This window comes from Musca domestica, unplaced genomic scaffold, assembly GCF_030504385.1.
Source record: "Musca domestica strain aabys unplaced genomic scaffold, Musca_domestica.polishedcontigs.V.1.1 6, whole genome shotgun sequence".
NCBI lineage: Eukaryota > Metazoa > Arthropoda > Insecta > Diptera > Muscidae > Musca > Musca domestica.
Window position 1 is genome coordinate 8,151,744 of NW_026712363.1, and position 13,036 is coordinate 8,164,779.

The 13,036-nt window shown below is 34.3% G+C and overlaps 1 protein-coding gene across 12 annotated transcripts in view; it reads left to right on the top strand.

The window, feature by feature from the left end:
• Positions 1–13,036, top strand: part of LOC101891514 (uncharacterized) — a 222,485-nt gene that overhangs the window by 170,205 nt on the left and 39,244 nt on the right. For 9 of the 12 annotated variants that reach the window (XM_020035086.2, XM_005178505.3, XM_011292213.3 and 6 more), the window contains one exon: positions 7,377–7,529. In XM_020035086.2, the coding sequence (XP_019890645.1) occupies positions 7,377–7,529 (153 nt within the window). Of the gene's footprint in view, positions 1–3,719; positions 3,873–7,376; positions 7,530–13,036 lie in introns of all 12 variants that reach the window. The other 3 variants (XM_005178506.3, XM_011292214.3, XM_005178511.3) reach the window with 1 other exon arrangement.

The window sequence follows — 13,036 nt, forward strand, 5'->3', positions numbered from 1 at the left end:
ATAAAAATAAACAGGTGAAGATTTCTAATTAACAAATAACGTCCTGACACACAATTTATAATCTTCTGCGTCAGTTTTCAATTTCGAACAGTTTATTCAAAACAAACTCTTTTAGCATTGCCAATGGGTTATTCCCTTGACGTTCATGCCTTAAGTGCCTTTTAGATTCAAAAACAAAAAGGAATTTTTTAATTGATTATCGGATATTTATTATGCAATTTTTATATGTATAATTACTAGTTTTAGAATAATGCATGCAAAACCTATGGTAGTTTATAGTTAGATTAAGTACCAACAAGCAAGTTTCCATAAATACAAATATCATCATTTTTTCAAACTTGTAGAGCATGAATCGGATCCCTGTTAATATTCCAAAAGATTACAAATCAGTTCAAACACATGTAAGGGAATTGAGGACATAATTAAATTCCTAAAACAGAGCGTTAAATTTTCTCTCAATTTGGTTAGTTTCAATATTTGTTGTATTTGCACAGATTTTTTTAGCGGTCTTAGTCTCCATAAAATTGCATATAGAATTCATCTCTGCGTATTCTATTGACCTAAGCATCTTGAACATAATTAATTATCGACTCCTTGGCTTGAATTTTTATGACTACATAGGTTTTTTTTGTCTTGGGTAGACGATGACCTTAATTGGTCCCAACTCAATGCTACATAAAGGGTCCACCATTTTTTCGTAGTTTAGAGTTCAGCGCCCCTGCTTTGTACAGGGTGAGATAAAAAACCACAACAAAGACAAACGCTATAATTTTTACATTTTTTTTTTATTTTATTGAATTAAAGCAAAAATGCCGGGAATAGCATCAAATTTTAGAATAAAATTAGATTTGTTACAATTGGTCACCTTTGGCACGAATTATGGCCCATTCCGGCGAAGCGCTTGCTTGAGGTGATCGACACTTTGGTATTTTTTAGTCCCAACCTTGCTTCCCAAAATACTTTAGAAACAATAATGCAATGGATTGGTATCCGGAGATTTTGGTGGCCATTGTGCGCGGGAAATGAAGAAATTAACCTCATTTTGTAACCATTGTTTGGTGGCGCGTGCTGAGTGCGATGGTGCTGAGTCCTGCTGGCATGTCCAAGGTCTGCGGCCAAAATGTTTGCCTGCCCAAGGCTTCAATACACCCTCCAGAATATTTTCGCGATAATGTTCGGCATTTATTCTGATGCAACGTTCGATTAATACGAGCGGAGAGCGATCATCGGCTGTTATGGCAGCCCACACCATCACCATGGCCGGCGCTTGAGTTCTGGTGGTCAATCGAAGATGCACATTTTCAGCTGACATCTTTGGCAAGTAAACACAATCGTTTTATTTCCTAAAAAACTGCTGGACAAAGATTGTTTTCACATCCGAGAAAACCAAATTCGGCAGTTCACCACTTTCGTTCAAGCCAAGTAACTCTTTAGCTCTTTTGAATTTCAATGGCTTTACCCCGAGATCATTTTTCAATATTTGCCGAATGGAATATTTCGATATGTTCAACTCACTAGCCATTTTTCGGCCACTTCGTCGCCAGTTTCGATCAAGTCGCTTCTTTGTTGTTGTTTTTTTCCGTCCACTTCCTTGAGGTCGAGCTACGCTACCAATACCACGGTAACGAGTGATGGTACGAGACACAAAAGATTTATTCACATCTAAGGATAGCCACTCGTGGTTTTCCATCAAAATATAAAGAAATCACACTATCACGCCTGAATTCCATGACGAATAACTTTTTTTCTGGAAAATTCTCACTAAAATGCTTTTGTAGCTTGTAAAGAATATAATGAGCTGTTACTGGAGTAATTTTAACAGCTGTCGGACGAGTAGCGTAGAAATGACAGCAGTCTGAATTTGGTTGCAGTTTTTTTCATCTCATCATCCCTGTATTTTTTAATTGCAACCAACTCAGTGGGAAAATTGTGTCTCAAAATACTGTGAACAACAAAATAATGTACAAAGAGGAGAACTCTGTTCTTGGATTCCGAAATATGTGAAAAGATACCTCCTTAAGTTTTTATTTTGATATTCAAAGAAAAATTACATTTTTGAGATAAATGATCTGATGTTATAAGATAAAATTTTGGATATATGAATCGCAAAGTGGCTTACTTATGTCCTCATGTATTCAGTTGCTGTCCTTGAGTAGGTGCTGTGCTCTTGGCCAATTCCATTTTATGAGATTGTGAAAAAAAGGCAGAGAGGTAGCACTATGCGATGTTTCACTGTTGTTTTAGCGGGTCGTCAATTATATTTGCATTATAATGACCTAAAACGGGATTTATTGTAAATTAAAGTTTTATAGTTTTTGGAGAATGACTCAGGAAGACTATTAATCAATATTAATGGTGGAGGGTATATAAATAAAAATGTAGGCTTAACAAGTAAAAAACATTAAGTTCGGCCGGGCAAAACTTTTAATACCCTCCACCTTAGGGTAAAAGAAACATTAGAAAAAATGTGGCAAAAACCATAAAAATGCCGAATATCGGGAGGTACCGTTATATGGGGGCTATATCAAATCATGGACCCATACATGCAATGTTTCGCCACCGAAGCTGGAACCCATTATGACCAACAAATACCAATTTTCAGACAAATCCGTGAAAAAAATGTGGCATAAATCATCAAAATACCGAATATCGGGAGGTACCTTTATATGGGGGCTATACCACAACGTGGACCTATACATGCAATGTTTTGCCACACGCTCAGGGACCCGATATGACCTACAAATACCAATTTCCAGACAAATCCGTGAAAAAATGTGGCATAAATCATCAAAATACCGAATATCGAGAGGTACCGTTATATGGGGACTATACCAGAACGTGGACCGATATATCTCATTTTCAATACCAACCATCCTAGACACAATGCAAATAGCTCTGCTAAATTTTGGCGCTCTACGTCAAATAATGTGGGCTGTATCGTGATTTCAACAGACAGACAGACGGACAGACAGACAGACAGACAGACGGACAGACAAACAGACGGACATCGTTAAATCGACTTAGAATTTTATGCTGATCATGAATATATATACTTTATGGGGTCAAAGACGAATATTTAAGGATGTTACAAACGGAATGACAAAGTTAATATACCCTCCTTTCCAAGGTGGAGGGTATAAAAAAAATCTCATCTTAATGTAAAACATTTACGAACAGGACTCATAAGGTGGCAATAGGCAGCAAACATATATATAATGTCATAATTCCAGTATTTAACCTATGGCGAATTTGACCCTGAACTTCAATATATTCATTAATACTTTATATGTCAATGTCCAACATTGGTTCTAATCCAGCGTTAGGTTCATGCTCCTCTACTACACATTACACAAATTACGTTTTTCTACTTTCATATCATTGTAGAAATAAATTTAGACTCCCCCTTCCATAATATATTATCATATATTAAAAATATTACTACATTTGCCATGGCAGTTATTAAAATAAAATATTGTTAATTTTCATTAATAAATGTAATGCATTTTAAATTTGGTTTTTAGTATTCTTATGAAAATTGCATATGCAAATTACATTTTTCGATTTTCATTTGTCTTGGCTTTAAATTATTTGTAGTACGAGAGCCATATAATACAATGCCTTTTTAATATACAAAATATAAAAAACAACAAAAATGAATACCAGCTAATTTGTTAAATCGAAACAAAACTTTACAAATTTCCTACTTTACAATTCTGAAGGGAACTACAGCTGTCTTAGAGTTGATTTAATATTTACCAGAGATCGAGCATTCTATTTCACCACCGTTTTTATACCTGGCATAATATTGGTGACGTCATCCTTTATAACATTCTGGTTAGAATGGAATGCTGTTCCGGCTAGATCCATGATAGGTAAAACAACCAAACACCTGTTTCCATATCGTATCGTACCGAAAAAACAAACAACCCCCACAACAAAATCAAAACCATAACCGAATCAACACACCCAAACAGTGAAACCAACAATAAATTCAACATCCCAACTCCAACTTAACGTTATCGAATTATTATCATTTTCACAATCAATCATGATTCAATGCAATACCTTTATTTTGACAATTTGAAACCTAAAAAAAAACACTGAAAATTTTCAAAGATACTTTATTTCGTTTGTTTCTTTTTTATACACCAGCATTTCTCCTCATGGCCACTGAAATATATTCTGCGTTAAGGCTTTGAATGATTTAAGCCCCCTTCCCCCATTCTTTAGTAGTTTGAATCATATCAAACCCATTTAAATGCCTGGTAGCCTAATTTAATATTAGCCTCGTTTTAATTCATTACCGTATCTTCTTTATGCATTTTAAATTATTTGATTTCGATACAAGAAGTCAACCACTACCACTGCATTTTCTTTTGATTTTCTCCCTTAATTTTGTATTATTTTAACATTTATTTTTTCATCTTTCAAATTTTTTCACTTTTTTTCATTGTCATTCCTCTCACTTAAGAGAAATACTCAAACGGACACTCTGTGCTCTGATTCTTAATCATTCTATGTCCGAAACCCTACAAAACACACACATGAAGAGTAACCAATATTGGAGACAATATCATTGCAACTAATCGGAATTAGACTCGCTTATTTCTAAAAAAGTTCTCTGAGAACGTAAAACATATTTGGATTGCATCACTACAAAAACAAAATCAACAGTCAACCCAATAAAATAAAAAAAAAAACACTCATTGAGGGACAACCTACATTCGAAAACTTGAAAACAAGGACCACATTTTTTCAAACCACTGCAATATTTTTGCCATTCTTTTATTTAGTTAATATTGTTTTTTTGCATGAACCCTTTTTGATACTCGAAATATATAATTTTTAGTTTCAAAAAAAAAGTGAAAATAAATTTGCGCGTCATAATAATAGAATACGAATTGAATAAGCTGAAAATCGATTTTGTACAGGCTTTTGGATAGAGTAAGGGCATGGCATGGCATGATAGTCGGTGTAACGAGACTTTTGGTGTTATGTTCGGAAATATAAAGGGATGATTCTAATACTACGTTTTGCAATTATCTCTAAACGGGTTTCCAGCTCCAGTCGTCGAATGCCTAGCTAAACCGATTTGAACAAAGGAACAGGCTATAGCTCTAATATTCTTATTGGTTTGAAATATTAAAAACAAATATTTAAGTGTTGTTTGCAATGGTTTAAGGTTAAACAAAATTCCCTAAGTAAATTTCAATTAAATCGTCTGAAAATCCACAAAAGAAGTTCTTTCTGAGTACTTTACCCCGTGGAAGAGTATTGTCTCTAGGTCCACGATATCGTATATCCCCCATATAACGATACCCCTGATATTTTTTACGATTTTAGGGACATTATTCACCGGAGTGGTTTCAAATTTCGTATTTAGAATTCGTAATGGGAACTACAGCCTATAACAAAAAATTGTATATGCAGGCTCTCGTCTCCATATAGCCGCCTCCCCTATATTCGCCATTTTGACGATTTAAGCGATATCATTCTTCGGAGTTATTTCAAACTTCGTATTAGAGTACGTAATGGGAACTACAGTATATGACAGAAAATATAGGTTTAGGTCTTCATATAGGCCCCATAAATCTGTACCTCCCTATATTCAGTATTTTGACGATTTTAGGTACAATATTCCTAAGTTCCTAATAGCAGCACTGCTCAAAACCGTGTGCTAGCACATGAGTCCAAAAAGATATTATTCCAGAGAAATCAAAAATTGTATTTTCCTTATATTTACACACTCATTTCAATTGTTTTTATACTTGGATGTTGTCCGAAATGATTAATAAGGCGAATTAAAAAAAAGACATGTATAAATTATATTTTAACACTGGTTTTTTAATTATTAAAAAAACCAAGAGAAATTGGACTGGTGAGCGTGGTCTTGTTTTTGAGCAGCGCTGCTAATAGTAACTACTGCCTGTTAAAGAAAATTATCTATGCAGGTCCAGGTCTTCGTATAGCGCCTTTATAACGGTACACCCCTATATTCGGTATTTTGATCATTTTAGCGTCATTATTCACAGGATTTTTTTTTTTTTGCAATTTTCGTATTTGAATATTGTAATGATAAAAGTTGCCTATACAGCTCCATGTCTTCGTATAGACCCCAAAATAACGGCTATACTCGGCATTTTTATGATTTAAACAGAATTTTTAACGGATTTTATTTTTTGGAAAATTTCAAAAACCGTTACACATGGTGGAGGGTATTCAAAGTTCCGCCCGGCCGAGCTTTCTGTTTTTTTACTGGTTGTAATTAAGCTGACTTCTTCGCAGCAGGTTGCTTGCATTCAGTGACAGTCACAGGCTATGACGCTAAGGGTCAAATTTTTCGCAAACACTTTTGGGGCCTCAGCTACTGGAATTACGATCAACCTGAGAAGTTCATTTTCATCAACTTCGAATCCACCACAGCCACTGTTTCACCGTTATGTATCTTGCATGCCGCTCATTGAAAAGATGTAGAGGATTGAACAACAGTTTAAAAGATAGATCTCTGGCGATATCCAGGGAGTCGGCTATAGTTCCGTACTTCCTTTCAAAGTCTTTGGCAACAAAGTCGTGGAGAGAGAGAGTCTCTATTCTTCCATGGATCATCTAATCATCGACAATTTTAAGTATTCGATAAAAGGGAAACATGCCTGCATTTACCACACAATATTACTATATCCTTCTATGCTGTGAGCCGTTTCAGTTTCCGATTTTGTTAAAATGTATTTAAAAAGAAACGGAAAGATAATTAAATTCACATTTAGAAACTAAATATATTATACACCCAAAAATATGAGTCGTGAAATTAGAAACAATAGAATAATCGATCATAACTTTAATTGTGGATCATACCAGATAAATTGCTCATCATACTCATTTACTCCACTTGCGAAAAATGTGACTTCTGGAGACTCCATTAAAATAAGGCAAAAACTAGTCGAGTTCAATCCCAGTATGATAATAACCGGTTTCGAAAACTAAGAAAATATTTCCAAAATTTGCTAACAGTATATTTTCAAAATACGAAATATGTGAAAAGATTATTTCGAATTTCAACTCACATAAGCCAAAGTCTCGTACTTCCAACTATCATTTTGTGCGAATAACGGAAATTCGTTTTTTTCTACCAAAACATTTTAGCAAAGATCAGATTAACTTTCAAAAATTGCAATTAACATAGGGTGGAACATAGCGTTAGGAGGTCTACTTGATTAGGACGCAATTGTTTGATTGAAGACGTCTATATGTATAGATACATACATATGTACTTAAATGTATATATATTAATTATAAATAAAACACACCCACAACTACAAAACTAAGAATCTTTGATGATGTGGCCAACACGGCATCTTCTGTATGTATGTTCTTTAAAGGTAATTACAGTTGTCTGCAAGTTGATTTAACATTTACCCGTGATCGTGCGTATTATTTTACAACCGTTTTCATACCCGGCATTATATTGGTGACCTCATCCTTTATTACCTTCTGGCTGGAATGGAATGCAGTACCAGCCAGAGTTATGATCGGTACGTAGCATTCATCATAATTATTATTTTCTTTTAGTTAACTGTAGCAACTATTTCATCAACAACAACAAAAAATAAATACTACCACAAGAACAATTACAACTACGACTGTAACAGCAAATAACGATGACGCAACAACCACCATCATAACATTAGGCTAGACTCTGTTAATTATTTTGTGAACTTATTTTGTCATACTTTAAAATCGGAAAAGCCAGCTATGACTGGCTGTTTCTGTCCTCTATGGTTTCTGTATCTACTAAGTACATATGTATATTTACGTGTGTGTGTGTTCACTGTTAGCCCAAACAATCGAAATGTAAATATTAAATTTTTAAGAAAATAATTTACAAATTATAATAAATAATATTCCAAGATTGTGCACTAGACTCCGTCCAAAGTGCCGGGATTATATCGCAATTAATGGACTTACTTTTAACTTTAGCAACTATCGCTAATTGTAAAAGTTTTCCGAAACAAAGAGTTACAAAAAATCAGTGTTTTGTTTTATCATCGCAGCTTTTCTTGTTGTCATTGTCATCGTCTATAAGTGTTGTTGAGGTTTCTCCTTGCGGAAGAAAATTTCCAAAGTTTAGTCTGTAAATTTTCTATGTCACTTGCAACAACAAGTGATTTCAATCCGTCGTTAGTTGTGTCCTTAATCGAAAATAAATAGAACAAACTTTACTTTTTTTTGTTGAATTATTCCCCATCTTTTTTTGGTTTGGATTTCTTAACTCCCATTTTTTAGCTGTGTCAACTTCTGTTTCCTCCTTCATTCACTGGCTTTATTGTAACCCACACATGCATGCTATTTTCCTTCTTCCCTTTCAGTCACACATTTGCACATTGCACAACATTTTTTAATGAAAAAATCCATATTCTCGACAGCAAATTTTAAATATAGATAAAATTTTTTGCAATATAGTTTATATTTTTATTATAGAAATGTACTTTTTTGAATAAATTTAAATTATCTACAATAGAAACCCGAATTCGGGTGGAAACTATTTTACAGTATTTGCAATATGGCTTTGAAAAAATTATATGTTTAACAAAAACGATAAACAAGAACAATATGTTAAACTAGAAAGGAAAGGTCAAAGTCGGGCGTGGCCGACTGTATGATACCTTACACCACCATGTGTATTTAGTAGAGCTGACGCGATAAAAAAGTTTATATTGGCAATTTATGTGAAGTAGATCATTACCAACTATGAACCAAATAATATTGATGTATAGGGCATGACAGACATTGATAAGCGTTATATTTAAAAAATATTTATTGGAGCAATACATATACCGGACCGAGTTTTCACCAAATCTGATATTGCATATATGGTGAGTAATAACCTTAAAATCGGGTGAAGATGTATATCAAAGCTATATAAAAATCTGAACAGATCTCGAAAAAATTTGGCAGCGGTATTTTAGAGCAGTGTTGATGTCTGGTATCAAATATCATGGTTGTGGAGTGCATATTACGCATGTGGCGGACTTTAACACCAAATCGGATGAAACATATATATGAGAACTATAGCTATATTTGAACCGATTTACTCCAAATTTGAAGTACTTGTTTCTAGACTGAATTCGGTCGGATGTAGGCTGATATTAAACATTTGGTGCACAAAAAAAAACAGAAATCGGACAGAGATATATATATGGGAGCTATATCAAAATTTGAACCGATCTTAACAAAATTTTAAAAACTAATTTCAGAAGTGTATCTGATATCTGCTACCAAATATCATTACTGTGGAGTGAAAATTACGCATGTGAGGGGAATAAAACCCCAAATCGGTTGAAACATATAAATGGGAGCTATACCTATATCTGAACTGATTTGCTCCAAATTTGATGAACTTGCTTCTGAACTGAATTCAGTCGGATGTGCCAAAATTCAGGAAATTTGGGCTGATATTAAACATTTGGTACACAATTTACCCAAAATCGGACGAAGATATATATGGCAGCTATATCTAAATATGAACCTATCAATATGGTTCGTCCATGGGCCAAACAAATATTGTTTTGAAAATTGCATCTCAATCAGATAATAAATGCGACCAGCATTTTATTCACAAAATTACATAAACAGACGGACTGACATGAATAAATTGACTCAAATAATGTTTCTATGAAGACCTAATATCGGATAAAGATATATATGCGAGCTATATCCAAATGTGATCCGATCTCGATAAAAGTTGGGAGAGGAATTTCCGGGCTGTATCTGATATCTGGTACTAAAAAACAATGTTGTGGAGTGCATACTCGAATTACGCATGTGAGGGACTTAAAACCTCAAATCGGATGAAACAAATTTGAAGTAATTGTTTCTTGGACACATTTAGTCGGATGTGCCAAAATTCAGGTCATTTGGACTGATATTAGCCATAAATATTGTTTGGGAAATTTCATCTCAATCGGATAATAAATGCGACCTCCTCATTTTATTCGCAAAACCAGTAATGAAAGTCCTAAAGTCGAGCGGGCCGACTTTATGATACCCTACACCACCTTGCGAATAACAATTAAAAGTTTTTATGGGAGAATTCAATCATACACGCTATGATTATATTTATAATTTAAAGTTCAAAGGACTAAATATGCCACCACTTTGCTAATTTAGTAGAGCTCCGCTTAACAATTAAAAGTTTTTATGGGAGAATTCAATCATACACCCTATGATTATAATTATAATTTAAAGTTCAAAGGACTAAATATGCCGAGCATTTGTATATTTTAAATTCGGATTTGTATTGCCCATTTAGTGCACAATTATTTTGAAATCGGATAAAAATGTATATGGGAGCTATATCTAAATCGGAACCGATCTCGATAAAATTTGGCAAAGATGTATTTGACATATTTCTCTAAATATCGTTGTTACGTAGTGCATATTACGGCTGTGGTTAACAAATATGACAAATCGGATGAACAGTATATATAGGAGCTATAGCTATATCTGAACCGATCTTCACCAAATTTGACATACTAGCTTCTAGACTCAATTCCCGTCGAAAGTACAAAATTTCATCCAAATCCAAATTTGGACAAATATTAGACGTTTGGTGCACAATCAAAGGTAAATCGGACGAAGTTATGTATGGAAGCTATATCCATATCTGAACCGATCTCGATACAATTTAGCATATGTATTTCTGAGCTGTATTTGATATATTTCCCCGAATATTGTTGTTACAGAGTGCATATTACGGCTGCGGAGGACAAAACAGTAACTATGTTACAAGCAGAAACACAAACACACAATACCCTTACCACTGTGCGCTGTAGGGTAAAAAAATAAACGTACAAATGTCACACCTTTTAAAATGTCATTTGACATATGTACGAAGTACAAAGCCATATTTTGAGGTAGTAGACATTATATAAGAAGGAAAAAATCATCCGTGTGGCAACTATTTGTTAATAACAACAATATTTAATAAAAACGAAGTTTGAAATTAAACAGCTATCTTTTTGGATGATCATCGGATAATATTTAGTTGGCGTAATGTACCACAACTTTTTCAGAAAAATACCAAAACTTAAATTCAACCGCAAATATTGTTGGGAAATCACATATACACGCATATAGTCAGAAATCAGAGATATAACAAAATACACTCACATTTTGAAACTTTGTTCAGCCTTCCCAAAATTATTCTAGTGAACGTAATTTTTTGTTAGAAAATATATGTTTCAAGTATAAGATAATTGCTCAAAAGAATGAGCGCAACAATCACTACATAAGACTTTAAAATTGGAAATTAATACAGTATTTATATGCATATTTATCGAAAATTAGAAAACGTTATATTTGCAAGATTTGTTAGTATTTAAAGGGTTTCAAGCCACAGAAACTTTACAACTAATTATGGTGTTATTGGGCACCGATATAGTTTGAGGGGAGTCTGTGGAACGTTCTATTTTTATTTAGGTAATGTCATACGAAATAACGAATGGTCAGTTTTTATTTTTATTTGAAAACGAAACGAAAGCAATCACTCAAAGTAGAGTTAAATGGGGGTTCCCTGAATTCAGAATCTTCTAAACAATATTTTACTGAATTGATTTTTTTTTGCAGAACTGATAATTCATAGAATGAATGAGTGCAGTCTCAAAAACGATGTTCTGACATTCCATCCTCTACGATCTATGGCAATCAAATTTCTGAAAATGTAATGAGGAAATAGTAAATTTATTTATTATTTATTTATTATTATTTAAGAAATTTATTTACAAGCTCTTCTTCCACTCAAACCAAAACTTCAAAGGCCTTCAGTATTAAAAATGATACTATGTCCTTAATTTGGGACACTTAACTTTGACGGATAATAATGTTCAGAATGCTATAAATAAAATTAAAAAAGTCCAATGAATACTGATGCTGATGGTTTATGCACATTTTAATAAAGAGTTGCTCACAATCTCAGAATCAGAAATTGGCGAAATACCACACAAGTTGCTATTTGGTAAAACATTTCGTGAACGGTGCTCTTCTTATCTTGCCAAAGCAGTTAGTATTATCCGTATTAATAAGTACAGGGTGAGATAAAATAACTGCAACAAATGGAATGGAATCAAAAAATGTCGGAAATAGCATCAACTTTTAGAATAAGTTTAGATTTGTTCGAATTGGTCATCTTTGGCACGAATTATGGCCTTCAAATGAAAAATGAAACCGTCAAACGTTGCCCGAATTTTGCTCTGCGGTGTTTTGGCCCATTCTCGGCGAAGCGCGTTCTGAGTTCGATGGTGCTGAGTCCTGTTGGAATGTCCAAGGTCTGCGGCCAAAATGAATATTTTCACTATGCCAAAGTCGATTTATACGAGCGGAGAGCGATCATCGGCTGTTATGGCGGCCCAAATGGTCACCATGGCCGGCTCTTGAGTTCTGGTGGCCAACCGAAGGTGCACATTTTCAGCTGACCTCTTTGGGAAGTAAACAAGATCATTTTTTTTGTTTACAAACTGCTGGACAACGAATGTTCACCACTTTCGGCCAAGCGAAGCAACTCTTCAGCTCTTTTTAGTCTATTTTCTTCCTGTTGCGGTGTAAGTTCTTGCACTTTGTGGAATTTCAATGGTTTTACCCGGAGCTTATTTTTCAATATTTTCCAAATGGAATATGGCGATATGTGCAGATAACGAGCCATTTTTCGGCCACTGCGACGCAGGCTTCGGTCAAGTCGCTTCCTTGCTTTTCGAACCAATTCTGGCTACGGGCTACGCTACTGATACGAGACACAAAAGATTTATTCACGTTTAAATGCTGGAGTGGCTTTCCAGCCAAATATAAAGAAATCACACTATTACGGTTGAATTCCATCAGAAATAATTTTTTTTCTGGAAAATTCTCACGAAAATGCTTTTGTACGCTTCTAAACAATATAATGAGCTGTCACTGGAATAATTTTAACAGCTGTCGGACGAGTGGCTTAGCAATGAAAGCAGTCTGCAGTTGGTTGCAGTTTTTTGATCTCACCCTGTATGTATCG